The 18,854-nt window shown below is 43.8% G+C and overlaps 1 protein-coding gene across 2 annotated transcripts; it reads right to left on the reverse strand.

Moving 5' to 3' along the window:
- Positions 1–1,043: 1,043 nt before the first annotated feature.
- Positions 1,044–18,809, reverse strand: Shmt (serine hydroxymethyl transferase). 2 transcript variants are annotated; one of them, XM_075868958.1, is made up of 8 exons: positions 18,364–18,809; positions 14,544–14,745; positions 12,298–12,656; positions 10,890–11,102; positions 8,586–8,699; positions 7,820–7,942; positions 4,419–4,646; positions 1,044–1,753 (listed from the first exon to the last, which is right to left on the reverse strand). In XM_075868958.1, the coding sequence occupies exons 1-8, from the start codon at positions 18,404–18,406 to the stop codon at positions 1,587–1,589; spliced, it is 1,449 nt and encodes a 482-aa protein (XP_075725073.1). In that variant the 5' UTR covers positions 18,407–18,809; the 3' UTR covers positions 1,044–1,586. The 2 variants fall into 2 exon arrangements, with proteins under 2 accessions (XP_075725073.1, XP_037287303.2); XM_037431406.2 differs by lacking the exon at positions 18,364–18,809 and adding an exon at positions 16,340–16,497.
- Between the last annotated feature and the right edge of the window lie 45 nt (positions 18,810–18,854).

Genomic DNA, 18,854 nt, shown 5'->3' on the forward strand with positions numbered 1-18,854 from the left:
ACGACAGTATATATATATATAAAAAAATAAAACTCGCTTCTCAATCACTGCAGTTCTTCAATTCATGGGGCGCAAGATTACGGAGCCTCTAATCAGAACTTGGCTCTCCACAAAGAGAAACTCTTTCTGTATTGGCCCGCAAAAATGTGCGGTGGTAGTTTTTTGTAGCCAGATGCTCTTCTTGTTTTCTCCAGCGACACGCACGGATCACGCCCATGCTCCATCGCATGCTCGACCAACTTTAAAACCGGCCATGTAGCTGACTTATTGGCCGATCGTGTCCTGCGCAGCAGATGTCCGACGAAGTTCGCTACAATAATAACTGTTGAGGTTTAATGAATCAAAATCACCATATGATTATGAGAGATGCCATAGTGAAGAGCTCTGCAAGCTTCGACCACCTGTGGTTCTTTAACGTTCACCTAAATCTGAGCACACAGGCCTCAAGCATTTCTGTTTCCATTGAAAATGCAAGCACCACAGCTGGGATATGATACCGCGACCTGCAAAACAGCAGCCGAGTGCCCTCGCTACGAGGCCACCGTGGCCGGGTGAAGTTCACTACAACAAGCCCGACAAACAAAACGCACATGGGATGTTGCGGGTGCACGTTGCGCCGTTAGTGCGGTTGCGCTGTTTTTTTGCTCTGTTTTCGTGCCGCTGTGCTTGCGTGGCGCTATACGGAAAATGGTTTTTTTTTACAGTTGACAGATGGCGCTATGCCGCAACAGTTGCGACTTTTAATTTCGGCCCACACGTCCGCGCTCCCGCTGCTCGCAACTGTTTAGCACGATTGTTAAATTATACTTGACTTTAATTGCATCATTTATTGATAGCATGATTAACCATTGTTTCGATCATCAATGACATTGGCTAACACACCAAAATAACATGAACAGATACATTAAACTTTTTTTTTTTTTCAAGAACCAATGTGGGGTTGCATTCATTATGCGAGTGGGTTCTTTATGCGACTAAATATAGCAAGCTTTAAAGATGCAGAAGTGAAAAACCAAAGGTCAGCACTCGTCCAGACACTAATGTATGGAATAAAAAATAGACGTATTTATTTCATTTCGTAGCAGAAATAAACTTTTTCAATGTGCACTCTCTTTCTCATGCACAATGAGGCACATTCAGTGAGCATGGAATGGCATGAGTGATAATTACCATGCCACCCCTAAGGTTTCGCTGTGCCGTTTAAGGGCAATTGAAAAGAAACGTTGAGAATTCGTTTAAAATCATTCCGGCAGCTTTCCGCATTGCTGTACATTGGAGCCATATAACTGAGGTATTGGCTTTTGTGAGTGAACGAATCCGATGTTTAACTTATATGCGAGTGCACATGTAAATTCAACAGGAGATGTAAAAATATATAAATCTTGTGGTATTCACCGAACGAGGATGCGAATATGTACAGGGAAACAAGTTGAACTGCGCAGCAGGGCTTGGCAGTACTGTCTTGCAACCCTACTGTACAACGACAATTTCGAAGTGCCCTCGACACAAAAGAGAAGAGTAATAAGAACACGGACGGGTAAAGTCGGAGCGAGGATGCGTCGCTCGACGAACGTTTTCGTCAGCGTTCAGATGTCCTGGTAGCCGGGCATGAAGAAAGTGAGTGCGAAGGCTTCCACCTCCTCGCGTAGCCGATTTAACCGCTCCACGTAGACGGGATCTGTCTCGAGCTTCGCCTTGAACTCCTTCAGCGTCGGCCCCGAGTTGGCCTTGACCTCCAGGGCGAAGGTCAACCCTGAGAAAAGAAGCAAAAGAAACAAACGCACAACGCAAAAATTTTTCGTCATCATTGACCCACTTGCCAAAACACGGTGCTGTCATGCTTGTCCCACAACAATCCCTCCATTATGCAAACGTTACACTGACAACTATCGCTGAAAAGCGCGCCAACAAAACAATCGCCCTGCCGTCAGCCATACGATGTCTACAGACGGACGGGCAAGTAGACAAGGATGCACAGATCGACTAATTCATAGGTGCGTAAACGCCCAATGTACACTTTGAAAATAACACAAGGACAAAAGCAAACAGAATCGGACTACCAACACATATTTATTTTTGTTTGCCACTGTTCTTGCATTGCTTTTGTTCTGTGTAAATCGCCAACTTGTCCGTTCAGCTGTCTTCTAGCTACCCTTCCACAGTGCCAGGTAGCAAGCTGGACATTCACCTGCTGCCTAACCTCCCTGGAGTTTCTTACCGTTACCTAAAGGGAAATCGGGAGCCCGAAACTGTCGGATGCGTGGGAATGTATGAATGCGTCAGATTCGGTTTGGAATTCTCGAAAAGTCCGGACATCTCCAAAACGTTTTGGGCTGGCAACATCACAACTAGTAATCTTGCATTACGACAGCATGCAAGAAGCACACTTTTTTTTTTAGCATTACAAAAAAGCCAAGTTTTATTTAGACGCCCAGTAACACTTCACCGAGTAACCATCAAATGGCCTCACGAAAGGAATTTGTTGCCTCATGAATCGACCACCGCAAAAATATGCAAAGTACGACTGGAGTCACGGAAATCCGTTTTGTCTCCTCTTGGTCAAACGAGTGCGCTGAAAGCTAGGCAGGGAGGTATGGCAAAAAAAAATTAAGTCACACGTGCGTCATAACCTTGAGAAGTTCATATATATCTTTTCCTTTGAAAACGCAGCATGCTTTCAATGGAATCGTGAGTGCATGTGGTCATATGATGGTTTCCTGTGGTGGCCATGGCAAGTCTTGATGCTCGAATAAGCCAATGGCTACAAATTTGGGTATATAGCGCAGTCATTTGACTATATAGCATATTTTGTAGAAAAAAAGAAAAATGTTCTAACTGACTTTCAAAATTAACAGTAAATGCCAGGAAGCATACTGTGCTATAACGTTAGACTCGCCTGTTCTGAAGAGCCCCGACTATTGATCGGAGGTGTTTTTTGAAAATGTTGGAGTGTTGCAGGGCCCCTTGAACTCAGTGAATTTCCACTCGCATGCACAGCCTTATCAAACGCAAGAAGTATCAACCAGTGTATAAACAAGTGACGAGGTCGCCATTTTCGGTGCGATGGTTTGTAGTCTGTTTGCTCATTTCACTGCTAATTATACCCTTAGGATAAGTAAACCTTCATTGTAAAATGTAATGCACTTTGATGAGATCTATTTCCGAAGGTTTCATTAAAAGCATGCCTTATTTGCATGCCAGGAGCAAATTGTCTTAATCCAAGCCTTATTTACACCAGTCAACATAGGCCTTGCCGGTAAATGGCATCAATTCCAGCGCGACAAGTTTTTTAAAAATAATTAGGGGCGAGAAAATGTTCAAAATATGGAGTATTCTTCGAACTATTTGCTATTTGATTCTATTCACACTGGAACCTTACTATTCAAACACTAACGACCGGTTGGAAAATCCCCTTCTGATACTCGGCAATCTTCTCCACATCATACTCGTATTGCGGCAAAGCTGTCCTTCAGGCCTTGCTAAGATTGCAAATGTAATGACTAAAGAAAACACTGGTTCCAACATGGAGATGATAGATATGGCGGAGGTAGGGGCTCTGCTAACACTGTTTAGGACCTGAAATTTGGGCAGAAAGTCCAAAAACTTGGACACAGAAGATTTTTAGCATCGAAATTTTGGGATGGTCCTATATATATTTATGTCTACGAGGCAGATTTGGAACTGTGGACATGAAGGGAGCGCAACCTTTTCTGCCACATCAGCAGGGCTTCCACAGAAGTTGGAAGAGGAGGAGAGGATGAGGAAATAGCATCTTTGCCCTTCAAGCGTCAAGTGTTGTCGGCAACGGCAACACTTCAGTCACACTAAATTCTGCACATAAATACAATTTGGCCTCAGCATTGGCCCATTTTGATAAGACAAATATCAAATACCACCATGCCAGGACTTCCTGAACATAGTCAAAAGAAACACTGCCATGTTGCATCGTAACTTTTTTTTCCTTGCAATGTCACTTCGAAGCATTAGAAAAATATTCGAAAAATATTCCAAGAGTATTCTATTCGATTCACACTCACTTTTCAATATTTGACTTTGCTTTTCACCCAAAACTGTGCTATTCACACAGCTCTAATGATAACGTACTAATTGTTCAGCTTTTACATCCCCAAACCCCAATACGATTACGAGGAAAGCCTTATTTGAGGGCTATATAAATTACAACCACCTTAAGTTCTCGAACAGGCGCCTTAATACAAGTACAGAGGGTTTCTAGTGCTTTCACCTCTATCAAAAATGCGGCCGCCGTAGCCGAGATTCGATCCCACGACCTTTGGGTCGGCAGTCAAGCCACATTCCTCGGCAAAACCCGCGCAGACCACATTTCCCTCTGGGCGACACCGTGGAAAATTCTGTGGTTGCCGTTTGTAAACAATGAAAACGGCGATGAGTGCACCCACCTCTGTGAATGAACTCTGCCACCTTCACGATGTCCTGCTCCTTTAGGCCACGCGTGGTGAGAGCGGGGGTGCCCAGCCTGATGCCGCCGGGGTTCAACGCACTCTTGTCGCCCGGCACCGTGTTCTTGTTGCAGGCGATGGACATGAGCTCGAGCACACGCTCCGCGCGGGGCCCGTTGAGGCCCGTGGGTCGTAGGTCGACCCAGACTAAGTGGTTGTCCGTGCCTCCTGCAACAGGCGACGATGTGCGAATGCATGTGTAAGGACACACACGTAAACGTACAGTTAATTTGCTACAGCTAACTTGTTATACTGTTGTTAAACCACTGCTGTAACACCGCAGTGCCATGCCAATGAAAGGGTGTCAACAAACTGTTGTATTGTAGCTGGGCACATGCCCCCCCATCGCTGCAATGTTGTGCACTGGCACAACGCACAAGAAAGGGGGGACAGAAAAACCTGTAGGAACAAGTATCTAGAAGCTTTTTAAGCACAATGCATAGTATGCCACAAAAACACAAAGAAAAATTTACACATAACTATATTTATTACATGACAATTGTCGTCTTTGTCATTAGCAGTCATTCCGTTAAGGTTACTGTTATGGTTAAGCATTAAGCAATCTTATTAATAACTGCTGCAGACAGAATCCAGGAATATACTGACGCTAGGCTTTGAGCAAATTCAGGTTTTATTTTTGGCAGTAGAAATTTATGGAGAGAAATGAGGTTGATTTGGAGTACACTGTATGCAGATGATTCAATGATAATAAGCATAAAATATTAGACTGCTTGCGAGAAATTCAGCCAGCAATCTCTTGGCTTTGTTTTGAAGTACATGAAATATGTACCTACTATTCTGTAATGCACAGAAACGGCACTGAGCAACTGGGTGCTAGGCTGCGAGGCATGCTCCGAATATTAAGTGAACAACTTTAACAATAACTGTGGGAAGCACAGGAAAGCCAGTATAGAAGTAACCTTGAGTCTCCCACGGTAAAACTTTGCATAAGTCAGTCTTTAGGCGGCGCGTTACACCAAATTCAGGCATTCCAAAACAATGGACTGAATGGCTCATTGGCTAGAAATGCAGCCCAGGCTACCTCAGCGAGAGCCAGAAGGACCACAAAATAAACCACTGAAAAAATAAAAAAGAATTCCTACACTTTACACCATTCCTGCATTTGCTCTAGCTATTTCTATATTGTACAGAAATCAGGTAACCAACAAGTTTAAGTTTGAGGACTCCTTCTGAAAAACATAATATGCACACACTGGATGTCACGTGGGCTTGCTTGTGTATGATTCAAGCCCAAATTAAATCTAATGTCTAGGTCCCAATTGACAATCACGGTTGCCATGAGGTCCAGTTGTCGATATCTACATCGGTAAGCGTCAGTGCCCAAGGCTACGTGGGTCAAAACTACTCTAAGAATTCGCTAAATATTAATAGTAAATATTGTAGAGCGAACACCTGCCCACATGCAGATGGCTTTGAAGCACTGATTGCAGCCAACTGTTGTCAGGTTGCATAAATTTGTGATCAAAGGTGCCTTTGCAAGAACGTTATACCACCAGAAAAAAATGCAACTATTGCACTATTGCAGTGGTTGAAGACAAAAAATTAAGCAAAAAAGTGGAAGTTTCCATCCTCTTTTGGGAAGCATCAAGATATACAGAGAATGCTGAAAAGAAATGTACCAGCCAAAATGGGCTGATTTGTTCATATTTTAACCATGCTTCTAAACATGGAAATACATCTCCCTTGGTGCTATCATTTTTCGCCCACCACCGTGTTAAGATAGGAACAAAGTAAAGAAAACCAAATGTGCAAAGACATGTAAGAACGGCCTTAATGTCTCCCCATAAGCAATCATCTCATAGAAGACAATTGCATTGTGCAGATACACGCTAAGTTAATAGAGAGGTCGAAAGAGTGACTATTAGGCCTTCAGTGTTATAGGGGTAGCAGCGCCAACAGTCTCATGTACATAAATGCTTATCTATGTATTCTGCCATCAGTGCTTGCCCCACATGCAAAGAGCAAAGCTAACAGTGTGGGCAAACACGGAAAGGACTGAGACAGGTTTGCATAGCTGGCAGTGCATGATAAACAACTAAATGACCCCCTGGCTCCAGATAACGAGGAAGTTCTACAGCACCTTTCATTATCGGTCCACATGCAAGCCTCAAAGATTGCACAACGAGATATAGGGTGTAGGAAACCCCAAGATCTGATACAAGAAGGTAGATAATGGCCTAAAGTGCTTTCCAAGCAGGAAAAACTAGGGCAGCACGTTTCTAACTGGTATCTGCACGCCGTTTCACGCAGAGTTTCTAATCAGCTTGCAAGTCATCTATATTTTCTTGTATTTGTGCATACTTTGTTGTTTTTGTATGTGAGAGCATCTTAACATTTTTTTTCACTTTTTTTTGTACAGTGTGTTGCTAGGCTGATACCTAAACTAGGACAAACTGTTAGAATAACTACCTACTCTTACATTTAAACCATGTAAAACTTTTTGCCATGTAGTTGGCTGACCCACACATGAAAAATAATGGCAAAGACCTGGTTGTATCGGTTTCATGTCAGCAACCATACACTAATGTTCTGCGTTTAGTTTTTAAACCAACTCTCTACTTATCCGATATCATAGCACCATGTTTCACGACAACCACACACTACAAAGAAATGTATCTGGCCCAAATGCGTCAGCTGAGGACGAAAACCAAGTGGTGCGAGAAACTACCGAAGCACACAGTATTTCAGTACTTAAAGTAAACATTTAAGAGTGCCACCATATTATCATTTGGCAAATAAAATGTACGTTTCATAATTGCAATACATACACACTTTACAAATGGTAACTACTCACTCTTAAGTACAATACACAAGCAGCATTAAGTACTTGAAACCACAACAACATAAGAAGAAGCGTGACAGTTACTTTTTCAGTGAGTTCGATGCAAATATTGCCTCTTTTTTAAATACTACTGCCCATAAACATGCTTGAATTCTTCCAATTCAGACATTTGTTTATAAATAGGAGACTTTCGAGAGTATAGCTGGAGCAAGACACCGGAGAAATTGTAGCGAGAGTCTCGGCTTCCTAAACGTCATGTAAAATTTTGGTACACTGTGGATGAAAACCTTTCAAACATGGAATATGTATCGCTAAAGCCAACGTTTTCACAAACAGTTATTGTATTTTTCAAGGCTGCAAATGCAGTTTACGAGAACACATGGCTTGTCAAAATGTTTGCTTGAACAACACCCCATGTTCAAGAACTTTTGACTTTTTTCAGGTTTCCATCTCCTCCTGAACTTCTGCCTTATTTGGTATGCAGATACGATTTCCTTTTGGTAACAGCGTCACGATGGTCGGTAGTGTGATCACAAACCTGAAACACAGGTGTAGCCACGGTCCTGCAATTCTTTTGCAAGTGTCCTGGCATTCTTGACTACTTGCTCCTGGTAGGCCTTGAACTCGGGTGTGCTGGCTTGCTTGAGCGCAGCCGCGATGCCTGAAGCAAAAAAAAAAAAAAGTCAGTCATTCGTATTTCAACTTTATACAAGCTTCAGTACACTCTCGTTGAATAGAACCTGAAGAGACCAGCAAATTATGTTCCAATTAACAGGAGTTCCATCAGTTGGGAGATAAACAGGGGTGCACGATTCAATCTTGTAGCAGCTGTTGGGTAAATTGAAATACAAACCAAAACATTACAACGTGTTTGAGCCTCGATGTTCAAAACTCGGGTACTGAATCTAATTGCTACCTACATATATTGCCCATGCGAGAGTACAGCCTTGCGCTACACCTCCATCATGAAGTGCCCCACAAAGGTCACTTTTCCAATTAACACCGCAGCTGGAGAATGAAGCAATGAGGGTGCCAAAGTTTATGCATGCAGCAGTGCGTAACGAATTACGTGTGGCGAGCTTGAGAGAGTCCCAAAAATCGAGAAAGAGTTTGAAAACAATCTCCCACAAGTTTACAAGGCTTCTCAATAGATACAAAAAAAAAAACGGATTACAAAGAAATTTGAAAGATTTTTCGAGCTTTCCTGAATATTTTGTTGAGGCACTTAAAACTGCTTATAAAAAAAAAACGAAGCACTTAAATTCTTAACTACGTATTGTGGAAATAACATTAGGTGCACATACCTGCAATGACGTTGTTGTGTGGCCCACCCTGGAGACCCGGGAAGACAGCCTGCTTGATCTTCTCTTCCAGGTCGTACATAATCTTTGTGCCTGTCTTTGTTACAGACTGGACACCTGGGTAAAGGCAGCAATGTGTTGCATGAAAATGAAGCCAAAGTAAAGTAATGATTCTACTTTAATTTTTCTACTCGCTAACCCACTGGAATTAGCCCTACCCTACTCACAGTGCTTTTCAAAAGTACAAACAGGCACTAGAGAATATATATCCCCTTCGGGCGTGAATAATGATGCACTGTCTGCAAATGAGTCGAATCCACACGACGTGATTCCAAGGCACTCAGCATTACATTCCAAGAATTAAAATGAAGGAATGCGGTGTTTCGAGCAAGTTTAACTAATTAAGTTAATTGTTACATAATTAAGCATGTAATTATCCTGCAATTACTCAGCTTCAATTAGTGCACATATATAATCAAATCTCGGGTCCAAAATGCATGCATAGTTTGTTCTACGAATGTATTCATTTCGAGGGGAAAAAAAACCGTTGAAGTTGGTTTTGGAACACAGCCCACTGAACGTTCGTCGAACATGGTAGTGTTTCCAGCAAAGGGATTCTTTCCAGCAGTGTGGAGCAGAATGAAGCTCAACGATTGCTAGTTGTCCACTTGGAAAGCCTGTACTGATGTGCGCACTGCATTGCAAGCCATTCGAAGAAACACGTGCTGCGTGAAGCTCCTCCAAAATTTATGTGTAGAATTGTACATGTGGCCGCTAAAGGGAATACGGCGCGAAGGGCACGTGATGGCCAACAAGCATCAGTACATTAGACAAAAGATGTGGGCAATCGATATGGCGACCGACTGTATACCGGCCAAAATTCCTCCCAATCAAGGCGGGTAAAACGTATAGGTATTAAAATCGCGAGTTTCAAAAAATGTGTAGGGTGAAAAGAAGCGGCAAACAGTTGTGACGATAACACTGTGGAGATATGATTGAGTGCGAATATCTCTTCGACGCCTTTGTCTCCATAAGCCGCGAGACAAGTGCTTTGTAGTGTATCTACCGCAGCAGCGACTTCTCTTCAGAGGTCGTGCTGCAGATCGCTAGGGGGAGTGGTTGTTTATTGTCTGTGTGCATGCTCCCACAGAAATGTGGTGGTTGTTTTTGTTGTTTAATGCTTTATGTGACAGATGACACTCATTGCCTCCTTGACTCTTTCTTCCTCTGCCTTATCGTGCAATCACTGCATTCGTTACAGTCTCCACATACCGGTGGCGTGCCATTGCTTCCTGTGATAGCCTCCCTCATCTGCATTGTCAAGGCATGGGAGGCTTGTGTCATGGAGGCATGGTCATGGAGCCATGACCTTCTGTCATGATCTTTTCACACGCACAGGCACGTAAGATGGTGCAATACCTTTTGGGTGTCACTACATTACAATTTTAGGTTTTGTAGGACTGAAAAGTACATTTCTCGATTTTACAAACTTCCTGGTTTTACAAAATAACTCGAGCGCTGTCATCACTTTGTTATATCAACTTTCAACCACAGAATTTGTTGCACAAAGACCACAGTGGATGTGACTAGAATGAGTTCATAAGGTAACATCGGTCCCTGTAACAGTGAGATCTTCGCGCAAGATGAGCTTCACGAGTTGACAACCACAGCAAAATGAGGGCACTGGGAAAGGAAGTGGATACGGTGGTGACAAAGCTCATTGCAACAGTTTCGGTTTTTATTCAAGCGAATCTTCCAAGACGTACAGATTTCACAGCTGACGTTGGAATAATTCGCACGAACATGACAACGCCGCATCTATGCAAATAGGCCCTCAAAGGTGCACAAGTCTAGGAGGTATTTGGATGCACAGCTTTTCAGTATGATTCTCTCTCGACCGTGGGTTCGTTGGCAATCAGCCGTTATTGATATGGCAACTGATCTTTTATCGAAGCTACTAGTCATTTCACGTTGCCACATTTGTCATGCCTTTCATTGTTGCATTTCGGAGCAGAATGCGTGACTGTCTTTCCTGTTGCAATAGTCATGTCGCACTGCTAAGTATGTGGAGGAAAGAAAAAAGTTTTGATGGGGCATTGTGTAATACGAAAGAAAGAACAAAGAAGGACAGAATGAAACAAAATCGGGCGTGCACACAGCAAGCTTCATTTATTTTATCTTTCGAGAGAGCGAAGACGCCTTACTTTCTTTTTTTTTTAGAAACTTCCCAGCACCTCATTTTGCGATGTACGGCGCAAAAAAATGAGTGAAAAGCTGAACAAATCAAAGGACAACTTGACATCCTACCTTTACGGAAAAAGATGAGCCCTGCCCGAGGTCCCCGTAGCGTCTTGTGCGTGGTGGTCGTGACAATGTCGCAGTATTCAAAAGGGTTGGGAGCTACCTGTGCGGCCACCAGGCCACTGACGTGAGCCATGTCGGCCATGAGCAACGAGTTGTTCTCGTTGGCGATCTCGCGGAACCGCTTGTAGTCCAGGTGGCGAGGATAACAGCTCACACCTGCACATCAGCATTTCAGTCAGAAGTCTCACCGATAATTTTTTTTTTTAATGGCAGAGAGTCAAGGCCAACGCACATTCAGTAACAAATGTTGCGTTTCTGACAACTTCGCAAAAGAAACAGCAAGCAACTTCTGACAGTTTTCGATGTTAAAACACATATTCTCTGGTGTATGCAGTGCAAATACATTTGCCACACATTGACAGATTGACAAGACCCCCGGACAATTTTTAAAAAGTACTGCTGAGCCCCTTCTACTTTTCTGAAGTTTACAAACAGCGAGTTTTTCTAGGGCTTAATTTTCTTACCATAGAAATGGGAAGTCATCACATGAAGAATGCTACTGAAGCCTAAGTTTCAGCAAGGGGTCTTGTCTTCATTAAAGCTGCCCTGATGAAGACGAGTCCTTTTGTCGTAACCATGGCTCGAGTGACTTTCCTTCTTCATCTTCTCATCACCTTAGAGTTGTCATGAACTGCCCCTTGGTATCGGTAAGAAAACGCATTTTGCAGATAGCAGACGCTGCTACGAACATCTCAGCCAATTCGCACATTCGTGCGCAGCAAGGATAGCTTACCAGAGGGGTACAAACTCGTCATTTTTTATCAGGTGCCATCTTTTCACACAGAGGCACATCTTCACTTGCTTCAGAGCTGCCAGTGCTCGCTGTTCGACATAGAACAGCAGAATGGAGGGCACGCTATTGTCACATAGCTGACATACACCAAGAGTTGGATTTGAAACAGATCTGCTTTTTGCCGTGGGGTGCTGCCACACGCCAGTGCTACGCTCCATAGTCTGCTGGCATTACAGAGAGAGCCACACTTAGGCGCAGAGGTCACAAAAGCTGAGAGCGATCATGCTTCGTCACATGCTGAAGGTCACGCAGTGCGCCGACATTAGTACTTTCTCGCTTGCCGTCTTTCCGTGCGTAGCTTCCAGCATGCCCGTAGAGATGAGAATGCGCTGAAAGTACACCACAAATCCCTGCAACTACACTCACTTTCAACAGATACGAGTAATTTTCAAAGATACGAGCAGCTATTGATTTGCGAGATAATTCACTACAATAACGTGGTCATTAGATGACTGCTTGGCAAAGTGATCTGTTACTCCTTTGAGCCTCCACTTTTCTTTTAACTAGACTTATTTGTGTTGTCACAGGAATATAACAAAGTTCAATCAAACGACGCACCAGCGATGATGAGCTTGGGCTTGAACAGTGCGGCCGTCTGCTGCAGCTTGTCGTAATCGATGAGCCCCGTCTGCGGGTTCACCTTGTAGGGCATCGACTCGAAAAAGATGGACGTCGCCGAGATCTTCTTCTTGTCGGTGAAGAAGCCGTGGGTCAGGTGACCGCCGTCGGGCAGGTCCAGGCCCATGATGCGACCGTGCGGCTCGACGACGCCCGTGTAGACGGCAAAGTTGGCCGGCGACCCCGAGTAGGGCTGCACGTTGACACCCCAGAGCTCTGGGTCCAGTCGGTACGCCTGCAGGGCCCTCTTCTGGCAGAGGATCTCGATCTCATCGATGAACTCGTTGCCACCGTAATACCTGCAACGATATTCCGATGTTAGTCGGAAAAAGAAAATCCAGAGACTATAGAAGACATTGTAATGGATCGTCAAGAATTCTCACAGTTCAATAGTACAGAACATCACTTAGTTGAGTTATACAGAATGTACGGAATTGTAACTTTGAAGAATCAGCATTGCTATATACTTATGGGAGCATTAACAAACTGGTCAGTAATGCAGATGAGCATTATAATGCTTGTAACTATTGCTTGTATTGCCCTGTTGTTTCTAATCTTATATGCACGTTGTTTTTTGTCCTATCATCCCTCTTAGGCCATGAAATACAAACTTGTAACGCGTCCGGTTTGTTTTGCTGTCTGCCAGGCTCTGCCACTCAAGCCACCAATTGGCTTTGGCAGGCCTAGTCATATGTACTGTTTTATTTGAAGAAATAGAAGGTGTTATTATCATTATTATTATTATTATTATTATTATTATTATTATTATTATTATTATTATTATTAGGTATAGCAAATGTCGATCTGAAAACTAAAGAACGGCGAAAACAGACCGCTGGTGTTATTACAGCTACTGGGAACCTTAAGGCACTAAAGCAATACTAATGCATTACTAGAGCGAGAATGAATGCAAGAACAGCGGAGCAGGCAAGAACTGGAGAACACATATGCACAGGGCTCACTTTCAATAAGGATAATTCCGTAGGCCTTCTTCACCAGTTCTTGTCGGTGCAAGACTCTGTGCACATATTCATCTCTGGTTTAATGACTCATTGAGCAAGTACAAACTTGTCAAGCCCTTAGCCAAGCTACATGTAAAAAAGAACGGACACACTTGACGGGTCGACGTCTTTTCTCGCATCATCCCTTGCACGCCCAACGCTCACGCCTTGAGTGATGTATCAGCATGATGGTAGCTTCTTTGATAGGAAAGTGGCGAGTTTTCAAGCAGAGGAACTCAAACCATTTTCGTGATTATTGCACAGAAAAACACTTTAAATGTGCCCTGTTTCTTAATAGCATACAGAACCACATAAAGCTGCACTCATTTATTTGATATCTGCATTTTTTTGACTGCCAATGTCTCACTACCAATTCGTCTTACTAAACAAGCAAGGAATAAAGGTAAACAAGCATTCAAATAGGCGTGTGCAAGAATTTAAAAACTTGATAATGAATAAAGCAATCCCTATTTTTCGAATCCAATTGCCATTATTTTTGTAAATATGAATATATATCCAAATGACGAACAGGCCCAAATGACCAACAAAATGGCGCAAAAGGACTGCAATTTTCGTCCTCTGAGAGCACAGCCTACGTAATGTCCCAGCGACATTACTCCGGAAAGCCAAACTTTAGCAGCTGTTTGATTAGCGTTTGCACTTTCTGGGTGACACCTTTGCAAATTAATGATCTGCTTGCTTGTTCAAAATAATCTGTTTGTGTGCACAATACTAAAAATTACGGGTACTAGAAATAAAAACGCCATTTTGTAGAGACATAAAAAATGTACACTCATTCAATATTTAAAAAGTACACTTCGTGAAAATAATCGAGCGTTTGGGGAAAATCTCTGCAACACAACTACAATCGTCAGTTGGATTGCTTGCAGTTCCTTTATGGAAAACTCGGCCCTCGCCACTATCCTATCAAGAATGCTATGTCACGCCGATATCAACACGCCCTTCGAGAGCAGAAAGTGCACAGAGACCGGTGATAACATTAGAAAAGTATGCGAGGTAGACGACTTAAATTTATGCGGCAGAAACATTCCTCAAATACTCAATTCCTTTTTGGAGTGCGTTCAAATATGCAGTTAAATTCTGGCCCTACCCAAGTTTTCAACCGGTTTGGTCGAAAATCATTGATCAGAAGCCCCTACAATGAATAAAGAGGCATGGCTTTACCTCTGGCCGGGGTATCCCTCCGAGTACTTGTTGGTGAGGCATGTGCCGAGGCACTGGGTAACCGCCAAACTGGTGAAGTTCTCGGAGGCAATCATCTCGAGACCGCGCATCTGCCGCTGCTTTTCCTTCAGGACGAGTTGATGAAGCTCTTCATCACACTGCTCTAAAGGCTGCTGCATAAATCCAGGCTCCATGGCCGAATCTGCGGGGGCAAATAAGTGCACACGTGAATCAAAAAAGAACGCCGATGCCACCAACGCAAGACGTCGACAAAGACGGGCGTTGGATATTTTAAAGATTGCTTGTACACTCCATGGGTCCAAGATTTTTAAATGGCGAGCACTTCTCACGAGGTTTCTGGTCACTACCTAGGCCAACTCAAGTACTGAGGGAAGCGACTCTGCAAAACATATCTTATGTTTGGACATCTTTTTTCCTTCAGTACCCAGTGTCAAAATTCATTGCAGTGGGAAACTAAAAGCACTTTAAAACATTTGTAAGAAGTAATTTTTTCCTACGATACGTGCAAGAGACGGGAAAAGAGAAGAATGACGATGTTTACAGCGGAAGAAAATGCCGAAAAGCCGTCGTGTAACTTCTTACAAGAAGACAAGAGGAACAGGAATGCTGACTCACTTCATTCAGGAAAAAAGAAATATATTGTTTGATACAATGTCAACAATGCCAGTGAGCAATCCATTCAGTCCTTGAATAACTTTAAGAACCAAGTTTGTTTGTTTTTTCGCTGAGACACCTGACCAGATGAACATTCGACAGATTTAACTATGGAAACCATTTACCAACTGCAATAGTCGCATACTTTTACACTAAAGCCTAAGAAAAAGCAAGAATTGATAACTGCAGCATCTGCCTAATGAGCCACGCGACAGGGAATGGTAAAATGCTCGTGTGCAAGGGTAATTTCATGTCAAACGTCCATCACGCAGACATGGCTTCCAAATTTACAAGTTTTTTGTGCTAGATTAATAGTAGTATGTAATATCTTAAATTGAATCACTGGCCACTGTGCACACATTCCAAATGAATGTGAAATCTTATTTGTGCACTGGAAGCACAACATGCAATTTACAAGCCTGGCATTCTTCCTTGAGAAGGACCTTCACTATATCATGAGACTTAGCATAAACATCCTTCACGACTGGGCCTGTTCTCAAGTGGTGATCTAATTATCACGAAAAATTACAACTCAAGATACCAAAAGAATGCCGCAGGCATTCAAGAAATGAGAAGCCAGAAGACTGCGAAATCAGGGTGGCAACCCAAGAATAGAAGTTGCACAGCATGCAATGATAAGGACGTGTGGAAAAACACTCAACCGGGAGCCAAACAATGACTTGCCAAAGTTACAGCTGGTAGAGACCGTCAAGTGGGGAAACCGGCACGCTGTGGGGACCACGCTGAAGTAGGAAGCCTATGCACGGTTCTATTACGTGCAGGCGATAGAATGTAAATCAAAAACTTGAATGCTAGCCGACACATAGTGTTAACTTCACAAGAGTTTCAGAAACACTTTAAAAAGATAGGCCGAGAGAATCGCAACCCAACTGAACAGCAGCACGCAAGAAGAGGTGTCTAAGCGTTCATGCATGCGGCATTGTATCTTTGCCACTCTTAAAGCTACCCCCAGGAGCTGTGGCAACAAATGTTCTATCTGAAAAAGCAAGTGAATGAGAGACTGCAGACAAAGTACTGCAACAATAAAAAAAAGATCTACAGCCTTACCACTGGCTACACACACGAAATAAAAAAAAACTTAACAATCAAGGCATACATACCTGGTATTCTCATAAATATTATATAGACCAAAGAATGACACCTCAAAAACGGTGAAACGTGAACAGGAAAAGTTCCACAGACTACTTCACAGGAGCAAGCAGGAACACCGAATGACTTCCAACAACCCAGAGGTCGAGGGCTGGACGGTTTCGCGCTTGCTCTGATAAGTGGTTCTGTCTGGCCTGACCCTTATCAGGGGCGTGCGCCATGGCCTGATAAGATGGCTACAACTTCAGGACCGAAAAGGGGCAGTTTCGTCTTCCCGAGCTGTTTACGTGTGCGTTTACTGTGGTAAGCTTTAAACGAATCCATGTGAAAGATTACAAGATTAGGGTAGTAAATGGTGTATATTAAAGAGGCCTGCAGTAATGAATGCCCATATTGTATGAATAAAGTAGATATATTATAACTGTTGCTGTGGAGGCCTGATAAGGGTGCTTCTATTGTGGAGTTAACAGTCTTGTCTTTCTAGTGCATGGTATCTGTGCTTGATACACCTGCAGTTGTAGAAGCTTAATGTCAACACTCAACTTCCACTGAAAAATAATGCAAAAAGACAGCTTTATAGTTGAACATAAGAGTACAGCCAAAGCTTCAAAACGCAAGTATATCTTTTAAAGCAAAATAGTTCCAGGAAATCATTGATGGGTTTAACAGTGAAATTAAGCCACAGTTTCACTACTTTTATAGTTATTTGAAATGATCCTGTTAGCTGTTAATCGAAAACTAGGTCGTGACAAAGCTTGATGCGGTTTAGTTTAGCAAGTTTAGTAACAAGGAAATGTGGGCGGCAAGTATGCTGGTGTATTGATAACGACTAACCGACTCAAAAGTTTCGGTGCAACGACTCAAATTCTTAAACCACTCAGCTAAGAGATGCAGTTCAATGTAAATTTGTACATTTCTGGCAATAAAGAAAAGGACTATTTATTCACTGATGACAAGTATAAGTGGACGGGGATGGTACATGAACCGAATGTCTACAGCTTCCCGAGTATGTCAACGGTGCACGCGAGTGAGCGAATTAAGTGCAGATGTCTTATTTTTTCATAAAAAAAACTAAGGCTTCGTTTTTTTGAGAACTCGTAAACATGAGCCGATGACGCGCTCAGCGGTACGCTTGTATGGCTGTGCTGAGCGCGAAAGTCAAGGCCACAATAGCCGGCTTGGAGCTCGTCTTACGAAAGGGGGAAAGCCTTCTCCTCACGGGACGCCCAAGGCGAAACCACATACGCAAGACGGTCGCCTCACATACGTCAACGCGAGAGCTGGCGCGTGTGCCAGACAGCCGATATCTCCGCTATCAGCCGGCGCGCGTCGCAATGAAGGGCTCGCGCTTGTATGCGAGCGCCCGATAACGCTTATCTCTGCAGCGACGAAGAAAAAGGAGCCCGCAAAGAGAGGCGGGCGCATACATAAGTCGCGATGAGTAATGACGAAGCGCTTTCTTCCCTGTTTATCTACCGTAATCTTTGAAGGAGGCGCAACACGCGCGCCACATCTAGCTAGTACGTTCGATACAGCGCTCTGCGCAACACCCGAAAAGCACGACGCCGTAGTGGAGGGCTCCGCAAATTTCGACCACGTGAGGTGCACCTCGATCTAAGAACAGAACATTCACTTCCATTGAAAATGCCGCGGTCGGGATTCGACCCCGCGACCTTCAGGTCGGCATTCGAGCGCCATAACCGCTAGACCACAGTAGTGGCGGGTAGGAATCCAGTTTGGGCGATATATGTCCACCACGAACACATTGATTGAAAGTGAGACGGCTGCACTCAGCTGATGCGACAATTGTACGGCGACGTGTGGCTATTACTCGAGCGCCGAGGGGCGCGAAAATTGACGTACGCACGTGTACTTGTCATTTGCATATACTGAAATTTGTTATTGTGTCAAGGCGACTAACGCACCAGCGGCCACTGCTAGCACATGCACGAACACTTTTTAGTCTCTCGACTGTCCGCTTGCTAGCGATGGCACGGAATGTGTTCGCAGTTCGTGCAAACGTGGATTAACTTACGGTTTAGGGTCGGGACCGATGATGCATCGCCTCCAGCCGACATCGCCGCAAAACTTGGCTACGCTCTTGAAACGAGGATGTTGACACTCCGTCCGTCCGTGGTACGCAGAAAGGCGACCAACAAGTGACGATTTGACGTATGCGGATGAGAGAAGGGGAAGAAGACGCCCGAACCGGCGTGTACCAGATTGAACCCGATGTGCGGCGGCGGCGTTTTCTCTGCTGCCTAAAGTTAGTGGTCCGCCCGGGTCGACGCGGTACAACGAACCCGACAATTTGAGCTAACGAAAAGTATGTCTACTGCTGACCGGTTTGGGACGGTGCGGCGGCACGGAGCTGCAAGCTATTACGTACGCGTGCGGAAAACTGGGTCCCCGGAAAACTTTCTCGAGGGAACAAGTTTTGTGGTACCACCACCCACGTGACGTTTCACGTAATACGTATCTAATATCGTCTCGGTGAAGACAGCGCCGCGCCTGAACATTTACTGG

The sequence above is a fragment of the Rhipicephalus microplus genome, chromosome 7, assembly GCF_043290135.1.
Source record: "Rhipicephalus microplus isolate Deutch F79 chromosome 7, USDA_Rmic, whole genome shotgun sequence".
In the NCBI taxonomy this organism is placed as follows: domain Eukaryota; kingdom Metazoa; phylum Arthropoda; class Arachnida; order Ixodida; family Ixodidae; genus Rhipicephalus; species Rhipicephalus microplus.

Coding starts and splice junctions, on each gene's coding strand:
- Shmt (XM_075868958.1), bottom strand. CDS start 18,406: ATGTCGGCTGGAGGCGATGCATCATCGGTCCCGACCCTAAACC. Junction 8,700..10,889: donor GCTCATCTTTTTCCGTAAAG/GTAGGATGTCAA, acceptor GCCTTTACCCAG/GTGTCCAGTCTGTAACAAAG. Junction 1,754..4,418: donor GGCAGAGTTCATTCACAGAG/GTGGGTGCACTC, acceptor TTCTTTTCTCAG/GGTTGACCTTCGCCCTGGAG.